This window comes from Desmodus rotundus, chromosome 1, assembly GCF_022682495.2.
Source record: "Desmodus rotundus isolate HL8 chromosome 1, HLdesRot8A.1, whole genome shotgun sequence".
Lineage (NCBI taxonomy): Eukaryota > Metazoa > Chordata > Mammalia > Chiroptera > Phyllostomidae > Desmodus > Desmodus rotundus.
This window is the reverse complement of record NC_071387.1, coordinates 6358420-6386193: the sequence shown is the minus strand read 5'-3', so window position 1 is coordinate 6386193 and position 27774 is coordinate 6358420. Positions and strand designations below refer to the sequence as shown.

The 27774-nt window shown below is 45.5% G+C and overlaps 1 protein-coding gene across 2 annotated transcripts in view; it reads left to right on the top strand.

Annotated features, from left to right (window-relative positions):
- The first annotated feature begins 1275 nt into the window (after nucleotides 1-1275).
- Nucleotides 1276-27774, top strand: part of STXBP1 (syntaxin binding protein 1) — a 60429-nt gene continuing 33930 nt past the window's right edge. Inside the window, exon 1 of one of the 2 annotated variants that reach the window (XM_024562239.4) lies at nucleotides 1276-1484. In XM_024562239.4, the coding sequence (XP_024418007.1) occupies nucleotides 1448-1484 (37 nt within the window). In that variant the 5' untranslated portion in view covers nucleotides 1276-1447. The remainder of the gene's footprint in view (nucleotides 1485-27774) is intronic. The other variant, XM_024562240.4, reaches the window with a different exon arrangement.

Here is a 27774-nt window from a genome sequence, read left to right as displayed (position 1 = left end):
TGGTGGCTGAACTAGGACATGAGCCCCTTGTCCTCATTGTTCACCGCATGACCTTGAGAAAGTCCTCCTTTAGGCCTCAGCTTCTTTACTCACGGCTCAGTATTAAAAAAGGGTTCAGAATTCAGATTCGAGAACTGGATCTTTCCTTTGTCACTTACTAGCAAAGTACTTATCTTCTCTGAATTTCAATTTCCTTCTCTGTAAAATATTATTCTATTTCTTAATACAATTAAGGAAAAGACCTAGCTCACAGAGCTGTTCTAAAAATAATGAGCATTTATTGATTTTGCAACTACTAGCTCTCCTATCCTTTTTGATTTTTAAGGGGCTCTATTCATTTTTTTTAAGACAGAGGTGAGCCCTGTCCCATCTTTCAAAAACAATCTCCCCCATCAACAAAGAAATTCCAGCAAAAACTGACCTGGGACCGCTTTGATAAATGTGGACTCCAGGAAGGAGATACTGAGGCCAAGGGTAGTCCCACAGCATATTCGTATCACATTTGGGAGTTAAAAATTCTAGACTTTGAGTGCCCAAAGACTGGGCTTTGCTTCTGCCTTGTTGTACACAGTTGTAGCTCCCATGCCCAGAATAGCAGCTTCCATACAGCAGTGAGATACCAATAAGTATTTGCTATTGAATGATACACAGCCTGAGAGCAAGTCTAGCGCTCTGGGCCTGTTTTATTCATCTGAAAATGGAGATGAAAAACAATGCCCAGTTATTGTGAGAATTTAATGAGATGATTCATATCAGGGGCTTAGCATGGCACTGGACACCTAACAGTTCAGTGAATGGTGAATTTAGGGATAGATACGCAGAGAGACAGAGATGGTGTCAATAACCCAAGCACGTTATGTTGTGGCTGTGCATATAACTAATAAAAGATCTAGCCTCCGAATGCCCTCTATGGGGAGGGGAAGAATGAAAGGCTACCAAAAAGAGGAAAAACAGGACCTGCTAGACTGCAGGAAGATGGACAGTGTCAGTAGCCGGTGGCCAGGGGTTCAGTTGCGGAGGCAGCGCTGGGGACTATAGGATCTCGCGCTCCAGGAGCGCGCGCTTGCCGGGGGCGCGCGGCGCGTGAGGTGAGGGGGAGGGCGCGGCTCTAGCTCCAGACAGAGGCCGCCTGGAGCCCAGCCGCATCTCGGCGGGCGGGGCCGAGCCCTCGGGCCGCAGTGCGATTGGCGTAGGCGCGCGGGTGACGCTGACGGCTGGAGCGAGACCCCGCCCCCGGGCGGCTCCGCCCCCGCGCGCGCTCGCCTGCTGGTCGGCAGCCTCGCTCTGGCTGGCTCGGCGCCCCCGCGCGGAGTCCGAGCGTCATTCGGTCCCTAGAGCGGCTTAAGGGCGGCGGGCTGCAGCCGGCAGAGCGCGCCGACCCGGGGAGGCGGCGGTGTCCGCGAGCGTCGCGTGAGGAGGCTCGGAGCCCAAAGACTCGCGCAGCGCGATGGCACCCATTGGCCTCAAAGCCGTGGTCGGAGAGAGTAAGTGAAATCGGGGTTCTCTCTGCAGGCAGGGACTGCGGCTGCCCGGGAGGAGCCCTGCGCCGTACCTGCCCGCAGAGTCAGGGCCTCCGGGCTGGCTGCTCGCCCCGCCCGGCCGGGGGCTTGCAGCTGGGAGGGCTCCGTTATTCCGGCGCCGCCCTCCGAGGGAAGTCCCTCCGGCCTCCTGCGGCCCGCGTCCGCTTCCCTTCTTCCCTCGCTCTTCCCTTCCCGAATTCCACACTCTCCCCACTCCAGCCCCTCTGCACCCCATGCCCTCTCCTCCTATCTTTCGCCATTATCTCCATCCCTTCCCTTCATCCCCGCACCTCTCGTGCCTCCACCCCCTCTCCTTTTCGCCATTTCTTCCCTCTTCGCCCCCATTTCTCTTCTCTTCACTCCATCTCCCCACTCCATTTGTTTTACCTCCCCCTTTACCCCTGGTACCCCTTCCCTCCCCCTTCACTTGGCCTTTACCCTCTGCTGTTCTTTACCCTCCCCTTCTGCTCCCCATCACCCTATCCTGCGCCCTATTCTTCACTCCATCACCTTCCCCCATTTCCCTTCTCCCCTTCTTTGCTTTCTTTATTCCCTAAGCCCCCTGATTCCACTCCTTTTTCCTTCCCCAGCCCCTCCCTTTTTCCCCACCCTCCTTCGTGAATCGTGATGAGCGAAATCCTGGCCTGGGCCCTCCTCCTCTCCCTTCCTCCGCCCTCCGGCGAGCCGAGCCGCGGTCCCCGGCTGCAGATCCACCTGGGAGCGGCTCCGCGCACCAGCTCGGGCCGCTCCTGGCCTCTGGAGAGAAGCCAGATTTCCAAAGACTTGGCTCTGCGGAGCTGAGGCCGCCTCTCTCTCCGCCTCCGGTTCCCGGGTCTTGGTTTCAAGGGCGGGATCTTCCCAGGGTCCTGAACCCTCCTAAATCACACCCGTGACGAGGAACGCTGGAGCGTGCGGCGGGAGGAGCGGCCCTGCCCAGCACCGCAGTCTGCAGTCCCCCTGTTTGCGCGACTCAGCCCTGGCTCGCCTGGACGTCTCGGGCTGTTCGAGCCACTGTTGCAGGGAGGAAATGGTTGTTTATGGGTTTGGATGAAAGGCTCGACGTACATGGATTTTAAAAAATAGATCGTGGTGAGTGCCGCCTGCAGCGGAGTGAGGGCCGATGTTGGCAATAACATTTGGAAAACGGCGTCCTCTGTGCTAAGATTGCCGATGTGTAAACGGACCGTGCCTCTTCAGTATTTTGGCTACTTCTTCAACGACAACAAAAAATGTGCAAGGATCGCTGTGGGTTTTGCTACTACCTCTTTTGGAATTAAGAGAAAATTAAAACGGGTCTTTTCTCTAAAGGAGAGGGTAAGAAAGGAAATAGACTAAAAATGGTGCAAACAGTTTCCTTCCCAATGATTTTCTCCTGTTGTAGCAAACATTCGCCTCTCTCTTTTTATTGTTTTTTTCTTTTCCATTCTTTTCGTTGATGTGTAGGAGATATACCCAATTTTAAGTGCCCACTATAACACCCGCCTTCCCCATGCAGTAAAAGTTCTGAATCACATACCTTCTATTTCCTAAGCAGAATCACGGTGTTTAGGGCTGGGAGAACCCATGGGGGTCCCATAATGTCAACAGCCTCATTTTAACTGAAGGGGGAGGGGAAAATGGAGGCCCAGAGCAGTTAAATGACTTGCCAAAATTGGTGTTAATTAATTTTTAAAACCTGGTGTCCATTTTCCTTAGTAAAAAAGAACAAAAACACAACTTTCTTAATTATTCTAAATATGCCATTTAGTTCCATGCCCTTTTTAAAGGGTTATGAAATATGAAATGTGAATGTTACATTACATTCTTTCAAATGTTTCGAATAAGATGGTTTTTAAAACAAAATCATTAAGTGTTAGAGAAATCAAGTTTGTGCAACCTTGCCACTTGCCAGGACCTTGTTCATGCATGTGGCTCCTTAGTCCATCCCTCCCCTCACTTTTTTAGCATAAAGGTAAACAAGCATAAAGGTAAAAATAAATCAATATATAACATGGCCAAATTTTCATTTCTGAATTAAAGCAATGCCACTTTTTATAAAAATAAAACCAATTTTACATAAAATTGGGGAATGTGTGAAGTGTTCTATTCCTTTAACAATTGAGTTAGGGATACATTTTGGGGGGGGGAAATGTTGCAATCCTTTGTCAATAACACAAGTTAATTCTGGCTCCTAATTTTGGCTGGGATTTCTAGCTTTGCTTTTTTTCCTTCAAAAATAAAGGTGCACCCGTTTAAATGTTACCCTCAAGTCTGGTCTTCCCAATGTAAATTAACACCCAGTGGTCACTGCGTGTCGTATTTCCTCATTAATTTTATTCATAGCACTTAAAATTATTAGCTGAAATGATCTGGCTCAGTGTTTTTTTGTTTGTTTGTTTTATATGTATTTGATTGTTTCATCCACTGGAATGTGGCTTCCAGTACAGCAGGGTCTGTATCTGACATGTTCACCGCTGTATTACACGTCAGGTTCGGTGGCTGGCTCATAGTCGGCCGTCAGTGACCACTTATTGAATGAACGAAAGAAGGATATGATGGAGAGTAGGTTTGGCTTTTTGTCACATCTTTCTGCATTGAGTTTTAGAATGGCAGTAGGTACAGGCACAACAAAAGCAGAGGAAGTGGGTCAACGTTAGTTGTTCACTCAACAAATGTTTTCTCAGAGCCTGTTAGGAATTGTGGGGGAGTACAGAGTGACTGAAATTTGGGGCACTCTCACACGGTATGATGGACTCAGACCATCCTGAGTGCTGAGATGCTTCCCCTGTCCCAAATTTTACTGTCACTTCCCAACACACTCAGGGCATGCACAGTACTCAGGGTATTGCACTTCTTTGTGTGGGTCTCGCCCACCCAGACCAGCAGTTCCTGCAGGGGACCTTGTCTTATTCTTACATGTAGTTTTAGTGTCGTGAATTAGTGCTTGGTACTCCATAAGTATCGAATGAATGGCTTAAGCTGTTGTAGAGCACTTTAGAGAGTGGGCTCTGGAAATAGACTACCTGGGATAAAATTCTGATCTGCCATTTATTAGCTGTGTGACTTTTATAAGTAATGGAACCTTTTCCTGCCCAAATTTCTTCATCTGTAAGATGTGTAATAATAACACCTGCATTGTAGGGTGCTATAGTATTGAATGAGGTAAGGCAGGCATAGCATTTAGCAGAGTTCTCAGCATACAGTAAATTCAGTAAATACCATTATGAAAAGATAAACAAAGAGGGTCCATAAAAGTGTCACAGGATGCTGAGAAGAGACAGACTACCTCTATCCTGTGGGGCCAGAGTTTTGGGGGAGAAAGCAGCATCTCGGATGAACTTCTTGAAAGAGGTGCAGATGAACTGGAAAATGGAAGAGTGGACTGAAGAGCATGCCGGCGATATGTAATCCGAGCCAATTTCTGTTCCCAGTCCTACCAATCGATTTACCCCCCCCCATAAATGTTGTCTACTGCCCTTTACAAAGAGATTGTAAGCGAAAGAACAATTTCATTTTTTGTGGCATTATTAAACATTTTGCTATAATTTATTTTTAGAGAGAGGGGAAGGGAGGGAGAAAGAGAGGGAGAGAAACCTCGATAGTTTGCCTCTCCTATGTGCCCCAGGCTGGTACTGAACCCACAACCCAGGCGTGTGCTCTGACTGGTAGTTGAACCAGTGACCTATCGCTTTGCGGGATGACGCCCAACCAACTGAGCCACAGCAGTCAGGGTTTTTTGTGGCATTTTTATATCTATTTTATATTAACAGATGATGTTTCAATTATGTAAATCCATGTTGTATAATCTAGAGGTTATTCCTGTTCCCTGAAGTTTTGTCAGTGTGTTCCAAAGATGCAAAGATTACAGAAGGTATAATTTGTTTTTCTTGTGGTTTCCTGTTAGCAGCTTCTCCTCATGTTCGCTTATAAGAATCCCATTCTTTTGGAGAAGAATGCAGTTTCCATTCGTACATTAAATGATACCTTTTTCAGGGGCCGTGATTCACAGGATGTGTCACAAGTTGAGAGAACACCTCGACAGAAGCGGTATTCATTTCTGACACTTATTTTCCCTTAGAAACAAGCATATTGTGAACTATATTAAGTAAATGTTGCATTTTTTCCATTTTTTATTTTATTTTTTAAAGATTTTATTTACCTATTTTCAGAGAGAGGGGAAGGAAGAGAGAAAGAGAGAGAGAGAAACATCAGTGTGTCGTTGCCTCTCACACGCCCCCAATTGGGGGCCTGACCCGCAACCCAGGCATGTGTCCTGACTGGGAATTGAACCGGAGACTGTTCAGTTCACAGGCCTGTGCTCAACCCACTGAGCCACCCCAGCCAGGGCAGCAAATTTGCTTTTAATGTTTTAGTTTCTTTGCTGTATTGCATTGTGAAAATCATGATTATTAGCTTCACAAATAAGGGAGCAACCCTGTGATAAGAAGAATTGTATGTAGGTTTGCAAGGTTGCAAGATACAAAGTCAATTTACGAAAATCAGTCGTATTTTTATATACAAACAATGAACAATTAGAAACTGAAATTTGAAATAGTGCCATTTATAGTAGAACAAAGCAACCATGAAATACTTAGGTATACTTAGTCTAAATCTAAAGGAATACGTTCAAGATCTGTATGCTGAAAGCTACAAAACACTGAGAAAAGGAATCAAAGAAAGCTTAAATAAATGGATATACCATATTCATGGATTGGAAGAATTGATGGTACATTTCTTTTTATTTTTTTCAACATGTGTTTTCAATTCACTTGGGTAGATAATACCTAGGAATAGAATTGCTGGGTCATTTGGTAACTCAGTAGTTAACTTTTTGAGGACCCACCGACCTGTTCTTCAAAGTGGCTGCACCATTGTTAAATACATTTCCACCAGCAGTGTATGAGGGTTCCGATTTCGTAACATCCTCACCCACACTTGTTATTTAGTACCTGTGTTTTGAGTATAGCCACGCTGGTGGGTCTGAAGTGACAGCCTCTGTGGCTGCGATTTGCATTTCCCCGACAGCAAGTGATGCCGAGCATGTTTTCTTGTGCTTACTGGCTGTTTGTGTATCTGTGTGGAAACGTCTGTGCAGATCCTTTGCCCAGTTTTAAATTACATTGTTCAATTTTGTATTTTTAACTTACACATTTTCATTTGAAGTTATTATTTTTACCCTGCCTTTTAAATGCAAAAGTGGAGACCCAGCCAGTGTGACTCGGTGGGTTGGAGAGTCATCCTCCCGCCCAAGCAAAAGGTCGCAGGTTTGATGTGACGGTCCCGTGCCTGGGTGGCGGATTCAGTCCCTGCACCCGTGCGTGCCGGAGGCAACCTGTCGACGTTTCTCTCATATTGGTGTTTCTCCCTCTCTTTCTCCCTTCCCTCCCCTCTCTCTAAAAATAAATGAATAAAATCTTTTAAAAAATTATTTAAAAGTAAGAGTGGAGAGCTTCAGTGAGTAAGTATGTACTTAAATCTGATCAGATTTTCTGTTTCTTTAATCTTCTATCTTTTTTCTGTGTACTTTTGATAAAAACTACTTTTTCTTGTAATAATTGTGATCCCGTATCCTTGTAGACTATTCATTTTAAAATTTAAACATTGTTGAGTGGTCCCACTATGTCTTCATTCCCAGTTTATTAATGAAAAACATCATATTTTTGAATCTCCTCTCTTTTTTAAGGGATTCTAATATAAGTTTGTTCATCCTGGGAACCCCCCTATCCTTTAAGGCCTGTTCAATAATATTTTTTCCAGTAAGGCATCTCCCTCTCTCCTATCTGGAATAGAAATTTCTCCTCTAACTCTATTGACGCCATTTAATTTTTTTTTTTAAGATTTTATTTATTTACTTTTAGAGGAGGGGGAAGGGAGGGAGGAAGGGAGGGAGAAAGAGAGGGAGAGAAACATGGTTTGGCTGTCTCTCCCATGCCCCCAACCAGGGACTGGCCCACAACCCAGGCAGGTGCCCCTGACCTGTGCCAGTGAGGGCAGACGCCATTCAATTCTTTATTGTGGCCCTTTATTGTATTCTGCGTTAGGTTATAATTGGTGTAAGTTTTCCTTCTTCAATCGTAAGATCCTTGAAGGCAGGGACCATGTCTTGTTCCTCGTGGTGTTCCCCAGAGCGCCTAGAACTGTTGTTACCTACACGTGGCAGGCAGGCAAGAAATATCTCTGGAAACAACTTGCATGTACATAGTGTCTTCTCTTTAGGTCCAGACCCTTCCAAGCTTTCCCCAAATTTCTGAGCATTGCACATTCATGCACTCAAGGCTGTTACCCAGTTGGCAGACGCTGCTTTGGCTGGTATGAAATACTGAAAACCCTCCACCCTGGTTTGTACATAGTTGCCGCCCTGAGTCCCTTATCCCCATTTTCTGGGCCCCTCTCCTGGGACCCGCTGGAGCTTCCCGTGACCCTGCAGCCAAAAGGACAGTGGGTGGCATGAAACAATCATGCTCCTGTGTAGTAGTAGCATCCGTTAGGGGGTGGGGGGGATGGTACCTGTGTTTATTAAAGTTTATTTGCTTATACTTATTCTGGTTTCTTATATAATTCCTATGAAGAGTGTTACTATTTTCCTCGGAAACCACATCTAGGATAGTTTTCTAAGATACTAAGTAGTAATACACTCCTAAGTTAAAAAATAATAATCTTGGTATAAGGCTTTGGAATCAGAAGACACGAGTTTTAACTTGGGGACAAGTCAAAATGATACCTATCATTTTGGACATGTCAGCTAAACTCCATTGTAAAATTAAGACAATTAATAATTGCATTTGCTTTGCAGGGTTGTTTGAAGCATTAGAGACAATATATAAATTGCTAGTGCATTGCTTTATGTGTAACAGATGATTATTTTAAGTGGTGGCTGTTATTTTAATTCCTATGTTCTTTGGTGTTTTATCAACACGCCTTTTTAGTCATAGTAGCTGCATTTAGAATTTTTTGAAGTTCATAATCAACTTTCCTAATTCATTTCCTAATTTCTGTTTTATATACACTGTCATTTTTTGTACTCATGCTCTTTTTTAAAATGTTAATATGACCCACAATGGTAACAGACAGGAAAGGTAAAGCCCAAAATGTTTTTTAAATAGTGTTCAAACTAGTGTTTTGATAACCAGAACTTTGTAGTATGTGTTGAAATTTGGTAGGTGGAAATCTCCCTTTATTATTCTTTTTCCCCCAAAATTATCTTGGCTCTTCTTAGCCTTTATCAATCCAGATGAATGTTGGCACTTTTCTAGGAATTTTACTCAGTTTATAGGTTAACTTAGAGAGGATTGATATTTTTGCAAATTGAGTCTCCCATAAAGCAACAGAGTATATTTCTCCACTCACCGAGGTCTTTCTATGTCTTCCACGTGAGTCTTGCTAAGTTTTTGTTAGACTTATTCTTAGAGCCTTGGTTACGAGCACTGTACCAGGTACTAGTTCTTGCCCCTAGAGAGCTTATAGTCTAGCAATTAGTACAGATAGTTAATTAGTCATGATTGTGATGAGACTTACAAGGGAGTGATACAGGGCACCATGGTCGCATGTAACGGGGAGGCCTGGCCCAAGACTGGGGAGAAAAAGCTTCCCTAAGGAAGTGACATCTAAACTACTTACTTCTAGTTCCAGGTTACCAAGGGTTTTGTTTTCAAAATGGGAAATAACCACTTTTTCAGTTTCTTTTGAAATGATCCTATAGTTTTTTTCTTATTTAATCTAGTAATGTAATATAATTAATTCTAATATTGATCAATCATTATACTTTTTTTTAGTTTTTATTTTTAGACAGAGGGGAAGGGAGGGAGAAAGAGAGGGAGAGAAACAATGTGTTGTTGCCTCTTGTATGCCCCGCACTGGGCACCTGGCCTGCAACCCAGGCATGTGCCCTGACTAGGAATCGAACTGGCGACGCTTGGATTCCCAGGCCATTGCTCAATCCACAGAACCATACCAGCCAGGGCTCATTACACTTTTTAAATAAACTTCACTTGATAGTCATGTATTGTTCTTTTTCTGTATTGTTAAATTTTACTCATTATTTTTGCATCTTTATTTACTACCATTGTAGCCTTCTTGCTGTTCTGTGGTCATTCCAAGTATGATCCCATCTCAGGGCTGTGTCTTTGCTGTTCCCTGTGTCTGAAATGCTCTCCCTTCAGACACCTGCATTCCTTTAGGTCTGTTGCCAAATGCCACCTCACCAATAAGGTCTTCCCTGAGTACTCTGTATAAAAGAGATACTTTCCCTGATTTCCCCCAGAATTTCCTATCCTCCTTGCTATGCCGAATTGTCAAATTTGACATTTCATTCTTACGGGTTTATTCGTTTGATTATCCTAGAACAACAGTACTGGTACGTAGTGGGCACTCACTAAATATTTTGAGTGAATAAATGAATTCTATATTATATATAATAGTTATTTCTCTCTCAAATCTTTTTTAGGTCTTCAGCATCAGAACTTTTCTCTCCTGAAATGGATTGGGAAGTTCCTCATCTATTTATATGCTCCAGAATAGATCAAATAACATGGAAATTCCATTCCTTGAATGTTGGAAATGATTTATCCATAAAACTGTTTGATTTGTTGCTTTTTGGGGGGAAGAGGTTAAATATTTGACAGCCTTTTAAATTTATTTGATTACTATTTGTTTAGGCTTTCTGCTTCTGCTTTCCTTGAGTTTTGGCAATTTATATTTTCTTATAGGCCTTTCAACTTGAAAATTTCAAGTTTATTGAGTAAATTAAATTTGTAGAATTTTAAAAATATATTCTGCACTGGTAGTTGTAATCCTCTTTCTCATTCTACCCTGTTTGTGTTAATATTTTTAAGGAAATATTTGTTGGAGACGTCTATTTTAATTGTCTTTTTTAAGAAAAATCAGTTTCTTTCATCCATGTTGTGGGCATGTGTTCTTAATTTAATTTTGAATGCTCGGTTAATTATTTTTCTTCTAATAAGAGCATCTAAGACTGAGTACAGCCTTCGTTGAATCTCATAGGTTTTATGCCCCCCCATAGTTTTTCATATGCAATATTCTTCCCATTTATTTCTAAATACCATCTTTGTTTGAGCCAAATGTAACGCTTATGGGTGATAAGTAGTTTAAATTGGGGCAAAATTTCCATAAGAGGAGGTCGCAGGTACCATTCACAGTTAACCATCAGATGTAAGAGGGCGTTTATCTGCCGCGGGACCCAGAGGGCTATTGAATGTGCACTGAAGGGTTTTCCCTCCGGGTTGTTTTTGGCACACAGCACCTCTTAAGCAAACAGGTATTTGGCAGTTAATGAAGTATCTTTTCTTTAGTGGAGTAGCCAGGCCAAATTTTGTAGTTGTCACTGGCAACTCAGCAGCCGTAAATTCTGAGCCCCAGTCCTGTGGTTGCCTATATGGGAAGCGCTTGGAGTGTCCCCAACTGGATCCTCTTATGTGATCGCCTTGCTCAGCTCAGGGCTGTGGCTAGAGCTGGAGTTAGGGTGAGGTATCTGAGACTTCGTTTTATTTATTTACTTTAAATTTTAACCTTTTAAAAAATTCTTTAAAATTCAGACTAAGACTACAGTTAATATTCTTTTATATTAGTTTCGGGCGTACGGCTCAGCGGTTAGCCGATCGTACACTTCATGCAGTCCTTCCCCCGGGATTCCCTGCGCCCAGCTGGCCCCACACGCCGTCATCACAGTGTTCCCGACGCACTCCCTGTGCCGCACTGCCCATCCCCGTGACGTTCTGTAACCGCCAACCTGCGCTTCCCAGTCCCTTCGCCTGTTTCGTCAGGCCCCCCACCCCCTCCCCTCTGCCAGTCATCAGTCTGTCCCTGCATAGCATCGGTGAGTCTGCTTCTGTCTTGTTTGTTTGTTTATATTGTTCTTTAGGTTCCACATATAAAGGAAATCATTGGGTATGTGTCTTTCTCCAACTCACTTACTTCATTTAGTGTAACACCTTCTTGGTCCATCCATGCTGTTACAAATAGTAAGATTTCATTCTTTTTTATAGATGTTTATTATTCATATTTTTAAGTTTTTTCTTCTCCTTAAAGAAGACTGTAACATTTCTTGTACATGGTTTGATGGTGATGAACTCCTTTAGCTTTTTGTTGTCTGGGAAGCTCTTTATCTGTCCTTCGATTCTAAATGAGAGCTTTGCTGGGTAGAGCAGTCTAGGTTGCAGGTCCTTGCTTTTCATCACTGAATACTTCTTCCAGTCCCTTCTGGCCCGCAGGGTTTCTGCTGAGAAATCAGCTGACAGTTGTACGGGCGCTCGCTTCTAGGTACCTAACTGCAGTGTTGGGTATTGGAAAAAGTTCTGGGTTAGAAGTCAGACGTTGAGCCAACAGTCCCAGGTTTGTTTCTTGCTTACTGATTTGGGAGAGAGAGGAAGGGAGGGAGAGAGAGAGGGAGAGAAACACCAATCGGTTTGGTCTTTCACACGCCCCGACTGGGGGCCAAACCTGCAGTGCAGGCGTGTGCCCTGACTGAGAATCGAACCTCCGATGTTTCAGTTTACAGGACAACACTCCGACCGACTGAGCCACGCTGGCCAGGGCTAGCAGTTCCAGTTGTAATGCTTAGTGACTGGGAGACCTAGGTGTGTTGCTTAACCTCTTTTTTTTTTACTTAACCTCTTTTTAAATTGGGGCTCTAATTTCAGCATGACAGAATTCTTTTAAGTCTCACATTAAGACATTGCTGGGAAAACAAGAGTCACTACAAAGCAGTTTTTATCATTTTATAGATAAAATTACAGAGATTAGTATACCTGCTCACAGTTATTGAATAAATCATTAGAAGAATCAAGGAAACGAATCGCTTATACTTTTGATAGACATATAATCTAATAATGGCTAGACAACAGACAGCTACTGCCTACTCTGATACCCTTTGGGAAGGTTTGCATTGGTTAAAATACAGTAATTTACTCTGCGGTACACTGATCTGATCTTAGTGTATGTCTCTGGGGCTCTGGAGCAAGAATAACCACTGACAGCTCCAACTGCAAGCTCTCACAGGGCAAACCTCCAATGTTCCTTCCTTCTATTTTTTTGTATGACACTGATGTTTCACTTTAAATGTCTGCTAATTATTTTGTCTAAGAGCTGACCTTGTAGGAAGTGAATGAGATATTAAGTATTTATCACACCAAGAAAGCCTATTCTTGGAGGAAAAATTAAAGATGGAGAAAAGTAGAGAAAAATGAACAATTTTTTAAAGATTATTTATCTATTTTGGGGGAGCGGAAGGAAGGAAGAAAGAGGGAGAGAAACCTCACTGTGTGAGATATACGTTGCTTGGTTGTCTCTCGCAGGCCCCCAACTGGGGACCTGGCCTGCAACCCAGGCATGTGCCCTGACTGGGAATCGAACCGGCGACCCTTTGGTTTGCGGGCTGGCACTCAATCCACTGAGCTACACCAGCCAGGGCGCAAACAAATTTTTTAAAAAAGCATTGGAAGATAACGGATTTGAGTCAAAGTCTCTAGCACTCAATCCTTGTTTGGAGAACTTCTGAGATGTCAGAGAAGCCCAGGTTCAAGTATCACAGGCTACTATCGTTTCTATTTTAGCATGCTTTGGAGGGTTCTGGGACCAAGTTTTCATTCACTTGACCAATATTTGTGCAGTCTCTTCTGTGTGTCAGGAGCTGTGCTAAGGGCAGCAGGTGGAATGGTACATAAGGAGACCTGGTCCTAGAGGGATTTAAACAAGCAGTGGTGATTCATCAGGGTCAGTACCTGAGAGGAGCAAAGGGCACGATGACATTGGGGCACATGGGGACTCTCAACAAGGCCTGGGGATGAGGGAGGCCGAGGGAGACCTGGAGGACGAGGAGGAGTTAGCCAGGAGAAGGGTGGGGCTGGTGGGGGGGCGGGGGGAGTATGTCAGGTAGATCCGTGTGCAGGCTTGGCAAGAAAATGAGAAAGCCTCAGTGTGGCTGGAGCCGGGGGCGAGGGGGTGGGAAGGGGTATTGGAGAGGTCCTTGGGGCTCTTCTGTCCTCGTGAAGGACTTTCCTCTTTATTCCAGGAGCAGTGGGCCATCACTGGAGGCTTTAAGTTAGGGAGAGGAATTTAGCTTAGAAAGATCTCTGGTTGCTGTGTGGAGAATGGGTTGGGGGGGAGGGCAGAGGGTTTCCTTAGGAAACCCGTGGAGAGGGTGTAGGTGAGGAGAGGGATCTCTGCTAGTGATGGAGAAATAGCAGCTGATGGAGAGAAGATCAACCTGAACGAGTCTCAGGAGGTGGAAATGTCAGGCTGTGGTGACTGATTGGATGTGGGTGAGGAAGAGGAGTTGGAAAGATCCCTGGTGTTCCGGCTTGGGCAGCCAATTGCAAGGTCGGGCCATTCACTGAGATAGGAAAGAGGGAGAAGAAACAGGTTTGCCAGGGAAGATTGGCTTGTGGAGGCAACGTGTGTCGGGTACCTGTGGCCTGAGACAGGAGGTGTAGCCAGCAGGCTTGAAGGGAGCGAACCCAGCAGGACAGTATCTGCGGCACTGCGGCTCCCGGGGCCCACAGGCTCGGGCCAGCCACCAGGGGTCTTCATGGAGGAACAAGCCTCCACCCTCCAGGCTGGGAGGCTTGGCAGGCGAAAACTTTTCACTTTTTCTCTCCACAACATTCCCTTGTGTCTGAAAGTCAGCCTTTGCCTGTGTGGACGTCATTATTCAGGATCGCTCTGAGCAGGAAATGCTTGTAGTCACTCAGAGTGCAAAGCTCCAAGGATTTGGGGTTTTTGTTGGGTCTAGGTACTATCCCGGTGTAGACCCTTGGCCCTGGGAAGGGTCTTGGACATGTGGGGCCCAGCCTCTCACCCACAGCAGAAAGTCAGATTGGACTGGCCTGTTGGATGAACCACGCTGGCAAGGTGTTTTCCCTTCTCTGTGGCTGCTGGGGACAGACAGCGTTGTTTTCAGGTTCCGAGCCAGCATAGATTCACAATCACGAGTATAAGCTAGTGGGGGCGTTAAAACTGGGAGGGCGGAAAGGCTGCTTGTGCTTGGCTGAGATGTAACTCAGGACTTTCCCATTGATGACCCTCATGAACTTCCTTTAACAGCAGCAGGAACAAAGCTGCTTCTGTTTGGCAGCTAAGGGGGAAGAAGGAAGAGTTTTTAGGCTCAGATGGTCTTTCAGAGCCCCCACACTGGGAGTGGCAGGGAGACCCAAGCCCATTGATCCTCTCCTCCTGTAGTTCCTTTTCACTCATCTTCTTGAGCAGGTGAGCAGGAGGGAGTAGAGAGCCCTTTCCAGGTCTCTGGACACGTCCATGTTGTTAGTACTCATGCTGGGGATTTGAGGAAAACAGAACCCTGGAGCTGAGCAGGAGTCTCCTTCACCTTGTGTTGATCTAACGCTCTAGGCTTTCAACGATAGGTTACTGTGAGGCAGACCCCTTAAAAATATTCAGTCTACAGACCTCATCGTGTTTCGGTAAAAGCGCCTCTCTGGGATTTTAAGATGAGGCAATCACGTGGCCACGGAGAGTTTTCCAGTTTGCTCTCCTCGGACAATCCAAGGTTGGGTTACCATGAACTTGACTATTTTGGTTGTATGGTGCAGTCAGTCTCTCTTCTCCTCCTCCCCCTTTCTTTTTCCTCTTCTTCCCTCCCTCCTCCTCTTTCTCTTCTTCCTCCTTCTTTTCTTTCTTTCTCTCTCTCTCTCTCTCCAAACCCCCATTTATCCTTTAAGGAACTTTGGAATTCAGGTGAGAGTAATAGGATTTTTCAGGCTCTCACTGAGACCGAATGAGCTGCTCAGTCTCTCACAGAATGGCTGTCCTCATTCTTTTCCTGCCTCCGATCTCTTACTAAGGAAAATTTCCAACATAGTGAAAAGTTGAAAGAATAGTGTAATGGTCATCCACCTACCTTATGCCTAGATTTCACAGTTGCTAACCTCTTATCATACTTGTTTTTATCTCTCTCTGTAAGTACCTTTTACTAAAGGGTTAGGGTTTAGATGTCACATAAGAAAAAAATTAGTGAATTTGAAGACATAGCAATAGAAACGATCCAAAGTGAAACATAGGAAAATGGCTGGGGGAAAACGAGAGCAGCAGTGAGAGCTATGGGACAACTTCAAGGAGCCAAATGTATATAATCAGAGTCCCCAGGAGGGAGGAGAGTGAGGGGCTCCATGGACAGTATTTTAAGAAATATCAGCTGACCATTTTCCAAATTTAATGGAAACTATAAACTCAAATTGAAGAAGTTCAATGAACCTCACAGCATAAGCAACAAGAAGAAACCTACACAAAGGCACACCATACTCAAATTGATTGAAAGCAGTGATTAAAAAAGAGGAAAAAAATTTAATTAGCCAGGGAGAGAAGACACATTATGTGCAGAACAGAAGCAGAGATGTCAGCAGATTTCTTGTTGGAAACAACGTAAGTTAGAAGGCAGTAGACTAATTATCTTTAAAGAACTAAAGATACAAACTATTAACCTAGAGTTCTATGGTCAGAGAATATATCCTGCAGTAACAAAACAATAATAAACACTTCCAGACACTTGAAGAAACAGAAGCTGAGAGAGCCACCAGCAGACCTGCACTACCGCAGTGACATCCCAGGGAGACCTGGGTCTGCACAGGGGAGTGAGGAGCACCGGGTCTGATGGCCACCTGGGCGACTGTGAGGCCACACGGCCGCACAGACTGCTGTCTTCCCCCCAGTGCACCGCCCTTGCCCCTCACTTCCACGCACCGTCCTCCTGGGCTTGGTTTTCACCTCTCCCGTGTTGAATTGTCCCGTCTGCTATATTTCATGTCCTCCTTTCTTGTCCTCGCCCTTTTGGGGGGAGCACATCTCCAGGGAGTTTCTGAGAAAAGGGAGGTAATTCTATTGAGGCCTTGCATGTCTGAAAGTAACTGCTTTCACCGCTAACTCGCTCGATGGTTTGGAGGGCCATGGATTTCTACATTGGAAGTTATTTTCTTTCAGAATCTTGAAGACTTTGCTCCATTGTTGTCTTGTTTCCAGTTCTGCCTTTGGGGAGTTGGAAGACATTGGGTTTCTGAGCCTTCGTATGTGTCTCGTATCTTCCCCTCTGGAACCTTCGATCTGTCCCCAGTGTTCTGGACTTTCCTAGCAGCTTGCCTTGGCTTATGTCTGTTCTACCCATTGCGCTAGACCAGGATCAGATTTTTTCCTTTTTTCTTTTGTAAAGGGCCGTGTAGTCAGTATCTGAGTTTCCGTGGTCCACGTATGATCTCTGCCACACATCTCCTTAGCTTAAGTGTACAAAAATGGGCTGCAGGCTGGCGTCGGCCCACCGGTCGTCACTTTTTAGACATGCAATAGCCCCCTGCCATCTGGCACCGGACGCCATTGACTTCTTAAATAATTTCAGTCTTTTCTTCCGAGTTCTCTCTCTCTCTTTTTTATAGATTTTATTTATTTATTTTTAGAGAGAGGGGAAGGGAGGGAGAAAGAGAGGGAGAGGAACATCGATGTGTGGGAGAAACATGGTTGCCTCTCACACGTGTCCCAGCTGGGGACTGGCCTACAACCCAGGCATGTGCCGTGACTGGGAATCGAACCCATAGCCTTTTGCTTTTTGGGATGATGCTCAACCACGTGAGCCACGCCAGTCAGGGCTCTTCTGAGCTTTCTCTTTATGGAGTTCCTACTATTCAGACGTTAAACCTCTGGGACTGGTCCTCTAGTTTTATTTTGTTGTCTTCAATTATTTATTTGTTTGGCCCTTTGCTGTGTTTTCTGGGAGATTGCCTCAACTCTACCTTCCAGCCCTTCTATTTAATTTTGAATTTCTGCTGTCATGTTCTTAAAACATTTTTAATAGCTCTCTTTATTTTTGTTTTTTTTTTATAGTCCCTACTCTTGTTTCATGGATGTGGTGTCTTTTTTTATGTTTCTCTCTTTTAATTAATTAATTAATAATTATTTTAGACAGAAGGGAAGGGAAGGAGCAAGAGAGGGAGAGAAACATCAGTGTGTGGTTGCCTCTCATGTGCCCCCCACTGGGGACCCGGCCCGCAACCTAGACTTGTGCCCTGACTGGGAATTGAACTGGCGACTCTTGGGTTCGCAGGCCAGCACTCAATCCACTGAGCCACACCAGCCAGGGCCTTTTACGTCTCTCTCTTTTAAAAAATTTAAAAAAAACAATCTCTGCATAGTCTGTTCCCTCCAGGTTTTGCTGCTGTTTGTTTGCTTTGGTCTCTACTCTCCATGTGGGAACTGTTCCCCGCAGTGAAGCACCCCCGGCTGGCTGCTGGTGATTTAGCTGAATGGGAGCATGGACTTTGTGGGTGGCTCTGATCTGGGCGGCCTGTTTGTTGGGGAGTCCCCAATGTCGGCAACTTTAGATTTTTCTTCTCAGGCTCGATTCCCCAGAGGTCTCTTTCTGTCTCCTGCCCGGGAGATAAAGGTCTGGCTGCCAGGGTTCTGGGAGCCCCGTGGGTGAAGAAGGCCTGGCATGGAGGGTCATCCTCAACAGCCCCTACATATGGTCATTTAGTCCCTGTTTTCAGTACGAGACTTATGTTCTCAACTGTGCCATGGGTCCCCCAGTCCAGGGACCCTCTACACTCTCTAAAGAGGAAATTTTCAGTGTTTTGCTGTTGGAAGAGGGACGATCACCCAGTGAAGGGAAGTGGTAGAATGGATCTAGGATGTTACTGCTTCTCAAATCCCTTTCTACCAACATGCCTCTGCCCCATCCCATCACATTCCAGATGTACCTGGTGCTGCCTGTTCCCGAAACTGCTGGGGATTCTTCTATGTCCATGGGGTTGGCTTACAGTGCTCTCCACCCCTGGCATGGGACCCACTTCAGCTGGATTCCACTGTCCTGGGCCTGCTAAGTCAGTCACCACACATCTGCCATAGAAATTAAGACCACAGACTCGGACTTTTAAAATAAGGCTTTATCATTTATAAGAACTGTGTTCCAGGAAGGAAGGAGGGGAGTGGCTGCCAGCCAGAGGCTGCAGACCACCACACCCTAGTTTCTCAACAGCGAAACCACTGGCTCTTTTGGCCATATTTTCCTTTCCCACTGAGAGGGGGATGCCGGCAGTCTGCTGGGCAGCGAACAGGAGTCTGAAACAGGTTAAAAATATGTGGGCCACCCCAAATCCAGGGGTTTCATTCTGAATGGGCTTTCTAGCTCATTGCGAAGCAGGAATCAAGTGAAGCCTAAGGTCCTTTCTGCCGATGCTGGGGGCCCTCCTAGACCCCAATGTACACCCTCAGTGGAGCGGCCTTTGGCACAGAGCGTTTTACTCAGTTGTATCGTCTGGAGAGATGGACTTCACCAGTCAGTTTTCCACCACCCACCCACCCCAGCTGAGGGCGGAGCAGGAGCCTTAACACTGGTTCTGAGGCCAGCATTCAAACAAGGCCCAAGTGAGTGGGGGAAGGGCAAAGGAGGCCCACATGCACGTTGTTAATACAAACACATGGCCAGGGAAAATGGCCTCTGGTCCAGGTGCTTTAAGCAGAAAAACAAAAAATCCACTTGGGCACTTTGTAAATGTTTAATAAGGAAAATTGGCAGAAACGTGGCATAAACTCTCAAGTAAAGAGTTTACTTTTTAAGGCACCCTCAAACGTAAAATGACAGCCAAGAGCTCTAATGTGAGATAATGTGGAAAATCAGAACAAAGTGGAAAGTGGGCTAGCCAGGCCACGGAAATGGAAAACGGAAAGCGTTAGGATAGCAGAACTAGTCTGGCTATGGAGTTTGGAAGACTGCTGGGGAACTCACCCAGCGTGCTCATTCAGTGAAAATTTGTGCAATTTCAGCTGATTCTTTTGGATTTTCAGTGTTTCTCCCCTTCTCAGAGCTCCACCTTCTTCCCATGGCAAATCCTGAGCCCAAACCCCAACAGGATGTTTTCTTTTCCTGGTACCTTCTTTTTAAAAAGGATTTTATTTATTTATTATTTTAGTGAGGAAAAGGGAGGGAAACATTGATCTGCTGCCTCTTGCATGCCCCCAACCCGTGACCGGGTCTGCAACCCAGGCACGTGCCTGGACTGGGAATTGAACCGGCTACGGGACAACGCCCAACCCACTGAGCCACACCAGTCAGGGCAGTATTGGCTTTTTGCACTAGTAGTGCTTTCTGTCCTGGAAGATTAATTGCCATTTCAGCATAGTTTTGTCTTTGGTCCCTGTTTGAAAATATTGTATTCATTTAACCAAATAGTATTTACTACTATAAGCTATTGATGTTAAGAAGATATAAATTGTCTTGGTTTTCTTTTTTGATTGATATTTCTATTTGCGTATATTTGTAACTTCACAGCTCCTTTTATCCAAAGAACGTTACGTTGTAGACAGCCTGAGGAGAGGAGGGCAGCTCCTTTGGAATTGTCGCTTCCAAAGTGAGACTGGGAACTCCTACTTCTAATCTCTTTTTTTTGTCCGCAGTTTGAGATTTCTTTTCTAATCAAAGTCCCAAGGTCTATGAGGCTTTGCTTTAGACTTGCTGGCTCTTTAACCGTTTAGCTCTAAACCTTATGAAGCAGAATGGGGAAAATGAGATAGAAAATGAGGATTTCCTGTGAAAGAGAAAGGGAACCGTCCTCTCTGTAACTCTCTCCAGCATCTGTGGGTCTGAGGTTAGGATTCGGTTTCTCGGATATCAGGCATTTATCATCACGCATTCCTCTCCAGTCCTGGCCGCAGCCCAAGACCAAGACCGGGCGCCCTAGCGCTGACATTGGAGTCTCTGCAGTCTCTGGGTGTGCTTACGAGGGCGGTGGAAGCAAGTCGGAGGTCACCCATCTCTGCACGATCTGAAGCTGGCCACCTCTCCAAACAATGGGCCTCCTCGCTTCTCTCCCACTGTCCACCACCCGAAAAGTAAATAGGACCATCCTCAGATCTACCGATTGTCCTTCAGCAGGTATAGGGAGTGGTACCCTGTTCTTGCCTCGTGGCTAACAATCTGTGGTCTCTATTTTGGTCTCTCTCACTTCCACAAAGTACAGTTTAGATACAAGTTTATAGCAAATTACTGTTTGAAATAACTGATATCTTACAGGGGTAAGAGCGGGCTCCTGTCTTCAAAGGAAGACACTATAGAACAGTTCCGCATTAAGCAAAACTGTATTTGTTGTTTGAGTTTGCAGTTTTCATCTAAAATTCTCTTATGACTTTAAAAATAAACAGCTTTCTTGAGATAGGGATCATGCACCATACCATTCAGCCATTTAAAGTGTACAATTCGATGGTTTTTAGTAAATTCACAGAACTGTGCATCCATTACCATAATTTTAGAATACTTTCATTGAAAACCCCAAAAGAAGCTCTGTACTGTTTAGACATCACCCCCCACTCCTCCATCCCCCCTGCTCTGGGCAACTACTAACCTACTGTCTATTTCTATGGAATTGCCTATTCTGGACATTTCATATAAATGCAATCACATAATACGTGGTCCTTTGTGATCGGCTTCTTCAGCTTAGCATGTCTTATAGGTTCATGCATATTGAACATGTATAAGCACTTCATTTCTTTTTGCTGCTGGATAATATTTCATTATATGGATCCGCTGCGTTTTTTACCCACTCATCAGCTGATGGCCATGTGGGCTGTTCCCGCTGTTCGGCCACCATGAGCAGTGCTGCTGTGGACACTCACTATGAGTTTTGTGCGGACGTGTGTTTTCATTTCTCTTAGGTACACACCTCGGGGTGGCATTTCTGACTCTCGTGGTCACTGTACAGTCAGCCCCCCGAGGAACTGCCAGATCGTTCTCCTGCTGCCCCAGCCCCCATTCCCACCAGCAGTGTCCCAGGGTCTCGGTGGCCTTTCGCCTTACGCTGCAGGTATATAATGCCTGGTGCCTTCACCTGGACTACAAGCTCCTTGAGGTCAAGAAATTGCTTTATACTTTTCTTTTTATATTTCCCATATATTTTGTGTATGTATGTGCATTTTATTGTGCAATCACTACACTTCACTTCTCAGGGCCTCGGTTCCCTCCTTTGTAAAAGAGGGTGATTATAATCCTTCATCTCGGGGAGTTGCTTGAGCTTTAAATGAGATGATCCATGGAAAAATGTGTAACGATGTCTTCCGTAGAGTAAGCCTTCAACAAGTGTTAGACTCTCCTGCTCTCGTTGGCGACTTTTTCCTCATGTCAGCTGGATTATTGACTATTGGTAACCCAACAATTTTCTTTCATACAAACTTTTAAAAGAATTTTGGCCAAGGTGTGATACCTCAATTAGATGCTGGTTGAAAAATTAGTATGTAGAAAATGCTAGGATGGCAGGGACGTTGCACCTGAGCATTTGTGTCTGTACGTTCACACAATACCACACTTGTCACTGAAGGTGAGCGAGGAGAGCCCAGGAGAAGACACTGCGAGGCCCCTCTGACTTGCAAGCACGCACTGGCCAGCACGGTCATCGCTCGCCTGTCATGCTCCTCCAGAGTAGACACGGCTCTCCCCAGCTATCCCTGTGAAAGAGTGCCTGAGAGTTTTTTCCAAGTAGTGACCTTTGAACTGGGAGCTCTGAATCCAGGGGTGTCAGGAGAGTGGCGTGGGAAGGGGGTGTGTAGGTGGTCGCTGGGCGCCACCATGTGGGATCACCATACTCAGCCATGAGGTGCGCCGTGAACAGTGAGCGGCACTGCTCACCTCACTCCCAGCAAGTCCCACTCAGACTCGCCACCCAGGGGATTCATTCATTCTGCGGGCACTTGCAAAGTCATTTCCTGCCAGATGCCAGAGATGGGCGGGAATGAGGGTGCAGGGTGGGGAGGGAGCTGTCATGTCTGCAGGTGAATGAATGGAGCTTCGTGTGTACAAGGGGCAGAGCACAGCGAGCAAGCGACTCCTTCCTCAGCGAGCAGTTACTACTTTAAGGACCAAGTGAGACTCCAGTCGCCACTCCCTGCACATCCCGAACTGTTCCCACCCTCACTGAGCTCACCGAGTCTCCCCATACGTGCTTTCCCTCCCGCCTAGGCTGTCCCACTCTCTATCCCAGCATGGGGACTTTGCGTCTGCTCTTCCTGTGCCTGGAGAACTTCCCCCAGATTTTCACAGGGTTGTTTGCTCCTCGCCACCTCCTCCAACAACCTTCTCCCAAGCCCCTACCATGCTCTAGTTCATTCACCTTAACACTTCTTTTGAGCACTTACTCTCCAGAATGGTCTTCTGGATTCCCTTGTGTTTATTGACTCTCACCCTTCCACAACAGGTGGAGGCAGCTGAGAGCAGGAGTCTTGTTCAGCTCGTCCATTACGGCCTTTCCAATACCTGGAAGGGTGTCTGGCTCCTGACAGGTGTTCAATAGATCATCACTGTCCATGGAGTGAAGGCTTTGTGTGCAGAGACACAAAGTGGAAAACAGGAGACATTTTGTAAAGTCCATGGAGGAGCAGTAAGAAAGTGATTGCAAATCATCGGATTCTTTCTTTATAGGAAAGTCAAATACCATTTAAAATAGGTGGTGGTGATGGTGGAGGAGGTGGTGGAGGAGGAAGAAGAGGAGGAAGAGGTAGTGGAGGAGGAGAAGGAGGTGGAGGAGGAGGAGGTAGAGGAGGAAGAGGAGACCAACAGTGTAGGAGTACCGTTCCAGGCAGGGAACTGTGTGCTTTGCTTACCTTAACTCATTTCATCCTCATAGTAACTCCATGAGGCACGTGTAGTCGTTCCCATTTCACAGACAGGGAAACTGACACAGACAATCATTTTCCCGAAGTCACAGCTGGTGGGTGGAGGAGCAGAAATTTGAACCCCAACTGTCCGCCTCCAGAATCCCTCTGAACCACTTTGCTTTACTGTGTCCAGGGATCACTGCAATAACAAATAACATTGCGATAACAGAGAAAAGGATGCCTGGATTCAAGTTCAGAGCCTCATCCGTCTTGTGCCTGAGCGACAGTGTGCAGTGGAAAGAGCATTTGGACAGGGAGCCAGAGAGCCATTTCTCCTCGCTCCGAAGTGACCAGTTGGAGGCCTCGCCCACTCCTGATGGCTGTGTTGTGCAGGGGCATCTCAATCCCAGAATGAGGGACTCAGACTCTGGCCTTGGACCATCTCCAAGGTTCTTTCCAATATAATTAATTCTTAAACACGGGAGAAGTAGAAAGTGACACTGAAGTTACTTTACCTCCCCAGGCCTCACCCAGGGAGCCACGAGGGTGCACGCGTTCCTCACACGCGTGCGTGTGCACAGGGAGGCCCGGACGCGCGCGCCTAAACTGGCAGCGCCGCTCCCTCAAGGCTGGCTGTTTCACTTTGAAAATACATGTCTGTCTCTGTCGTTTGGATTTTTTCAACAAGGATGTGCTACTTCTATATTCAAAACAACCTAAAAGCCAAAAAAAAGGTGGTTTGTAGTTAGGTTACCAATAGTTTGTGTATGCTTAAGGGAGGGATCTTGTGAGCGAGTGCCCGGAAGGCTTGTTTTCAAGTATGTGAACCATTTCTTCCTGTCTTGTTTAGTATTATCTTATTCCACCTGGAAAAATGCGGTTTTTTATGTTGTTTTTTTTTTAAGCAAAGAGAATCTTCAGCCCAGAGGAAGACATTCCGAGACTTGGTTGCCGTCTTCAAATGTCTGACGTGCTGTCAGGGAAGGAGGGACAGGCTTCCGTGTCCCCCTGCGCAGAGCTGCCAGCAGCCCGTATAATGGACAGGGGGGTGGGGTCCTGGGGTCCCGGCCCAATGCACACTGGGAAACAGTGGAGTGGTTACGGTTGCCATGGCAAAGTGCTGTTGGTTTTTTTGTAGTTACTTTGTATCTGCCACCTCTCCAAACGTTTACTAGTAGTTTATCAGTTGAGTCCCATGATTCCCTGAGGCAGACGTGCTGTGTCTGTCTTGCCAGTATTATACCTCACTTTGTTTTCCTGTCTCAGTGAATTTTCAGAATGCTGTTAAGTAATAGCAAATTAGAAATGGAGTTCTGCGGACCTGTGTTGTGACATTAATGTTTTACTTTCTATGGACCCCTACTTGTGGTTTAGTGTTAACACATCTCTCCTAAATAAACAGAGGTCGTCACTGTTCCCTCAGCAGGAGATAGGATTCGTTTGGGTTTTTTTAAAGATTTGTGTTTATTTTCAGAGAAGGGGAAGGGAGGGAGAAAGAGAGAGAAACATTGATGTGTGAGGGAAACATCAATGAGTTGCCTCCAGTATGCCCCCAACCAGAGACCTGGCCCACAACCCAGGCACATGCCCTGACCGGGAATCGAACCAGCAAACTTTTGCATTGCAGGATGATACCCAACCAACTGAGCCATAGAGGCCAGGGTTATATGAAAATTTTTGATTGGTGGAAGTGATATATCATAATTTTCTTGTATGAATAACATTTTTATAGTGATACTACAATCAGTGCCTTCTGCTGAATGCCTCATATGTGTCAGGTACTATGTATACCAGGCATTTTATCTCATTAATCTTCACAACAGGTCACTAGAGTATTAGAATTTTAATTTTGCAGTTGAGAAAATGGAAGTTTACAACATTTCAAACTTGCCTAAGGTTCAGACGTAGCCAGCAAATGCCTGAACTCGATTTTCCTCGTCTGTCTAACTTCAATGCTTCCCCTTGGTGGTTTTTCTTAATCCTGAGGGCTGGGGGTAACCTTTGCCTGAGTAACTGGGTTTACCCTCGCACTACTGGGGCTTATTCGAGAGGGTGCCTTTTAGATAAACTGCCCCTTGCGGGCTGCAATCACTCTGGAAATTCTCTGTGCTTCGGATTGGTGAAAGAGGAGGGCAGTTGTGACCTCCGTTCAGCAGAAGGGAGGCCCTTCTCCTCCCAGCCTGGGGACAGCAGCCTCCTGCTGCGTCTGTTCAGGGCAGCGGGGAGCTCTGGGGCTACAGGACATGGGATATTTGAATCCCCCTCGGTTTCAAGGACTGTGGTGATGCTCACGTCTCCCAAGCTTCCGGCTCAGCAGATTCAGTTGTGCTGTTTCAGATGTTTTGGCGTGCCCTGGGCTCAGGGGCCCTGATGCGTGTCTCTGCGGAGGGTGGCCATGGGTGCCAAGGCTGTACAGACGGGCTTCACAAGGGGGGTGGGTTGCAGCTATCCCTAGAATCTGCGCTTTAGGCCTCCAGTTGGTATATTGGGTGCACCTGGAGATGTCCCAGATAATCTTAGACCATCTGCTGTTTTTCTCAGGATTTGGGAGGGCTTTGTTGAGTTTGGGAGTCGCCTCGGACCTAGAGGGTGTGGTTGAGAAGGAGCCTACTTTCTTACCCCTTTGGGAGCAGAGTCCACCTGGGCCGTGGCCCTCACAATTATGGAGAAGTTGAAGCTCCCTGGTCTCTTTTGTCCCATCTGGGTAGACAGGGTGGGTGGTGGAGCGAAGCTGTGTCTAGGTGCACATGATTTGGCACACAGAAATAAGACCAGCTGCCTGGACCAGCGTCAGAACCTCTATTCTTTTCACACAAAGAGAACTTACAAGAGATGGAATGTGATGGCCAGGGGATTATTTGTGGGGAAGGAGCCTAAGCGTCTTGACTCTGAATGCTCAAATGGGCTCTAATCCTTGTTTCCTTTTTGGTTATGGATTAGAAGAATGTAGGGCATGATTAGAATTGGCTGTTAACAATGCCCATGGCAAATACAGGATCCAGCACAAATAACGCCCCCTTTTATTACAAAATCATCAGCATGTCATTCTGTAACATAACAATATCACTGTAAAGCACACCATGTGACATTTTGGGGGACATGTTCAAATTAAAACTATAAATTACTACACCCATATTATTACCCTACCAACCACACTCACGCAGGCGTTGCTTCTGCAGGAACCTGCATTTGCCGGAGAACAGTCATAGAGCAGTAGGAGGGGTTGAAGTAGCAACTGTTATTCTCAGTCTTTACTGCTTGTGAGACTTGTGATACCTCTGGCTTCCCCCGTCAAAAGGTGACTTGAATTTAAAGTCAGTGAATTTAAATTAATTTTGTGTAGTAGCAAAGAAAAAAAAAGATTAAACAAAATATTAATCTCCAGTTACAAAATAAATTTAAATAAAGATATTGAAATATACCATTTTCTGCTGACACGTTAGCAAAGATTAAAATAAGCACACCCCAAGGTATTACTTCACCAGTCAGTATGTTAATTTGGAGAGTCATGCAAAGTACTGGCGAGGGTGGAAATCGTGCTTTTGGGAAATCATTCAGCAGAATTTGTCAAGAGCCCAGGACATTTATGCTCTACCTACTTATTTCATACCCAGAAAGCTCTCCTAACAATAATTGTGTGAAGAGAAGCTCGGGCCCAGAGTTATTCACTGGCACATTATTTTTAGACCATTTTTCCTATGAAAAAAATAATATATACTTAATACAGAAAGCTTGGGAGAACATAGGAAGACAAATTTAGCAATTAAAGGTTAATCATAATTTTACTGCACAAAAACAACACTTCGGTGTAAGTTTTTCTATTTTTTCCTTGTATATATACTTTTCAAAAACTAGTTGTAGCATGCCTCTTTTCCCCCTTACCCATATGTTGTGAGCATTTTCTCCCTCTGTTGTACTCACTCACCTGGGGAGACTGTAACCTTAGTTGAAACCAACTCTTTTTTCCTTCCTGGCTTATACAGGGACAGCCGAACATTATTTGGAAGGAAAAAAAAATTATACCATTGAGCTGCCTGCTTTCACACTGAATTTGTGGTCATGAACCTCAATTAGCCCTTTGTACCGTCCAGAAATGCTAAAACATCTCTAGTAAATTCACTTTCCCAGCCTTTGGGAACATAGTCGATACCCTCTTTCTTCAAACCTTCCGTCTACAATTCCACTCTGCCCACTCTCAGCCGATGACCTCCTCCCCAGGGAGGACACCCCTCACCTCTGCCACCAAACCTCCCAGCCCACCCGCGCCCCCCCCTTCCCACTGATGCCACGCAGTGCCCTGCTGCTGTGGTTCGTGCCTCGTGCGCAGTGACCGGCAAACAGTGGCCACTCAGCAAATGTTACCGAATGAAGGAGTGAATGCGTGAATGTATAGTTTCCCATAGCATTATTTCTAGTGAGTATATAGTATTCCATTGTACGAATGTGCCCTAGTTTACTTCTCACTGCTCTGTCATTGGATAGATTTGTTTCCAATTTTTCGCTACACTGAAACATGGAAAATGACTAAACTGTGGACAATTATGCATGCATTTAAACTCCTAGGAAGCATTTGTATCAACCTGGGGAAATGGGTTTATTAACTGAAAAAAAGGTGTAATCGAAATTACATATACAGCATGAAAAAGCTAGTAGGAAGTAACTGAAATGTTAATTAAGCATTTCAAGT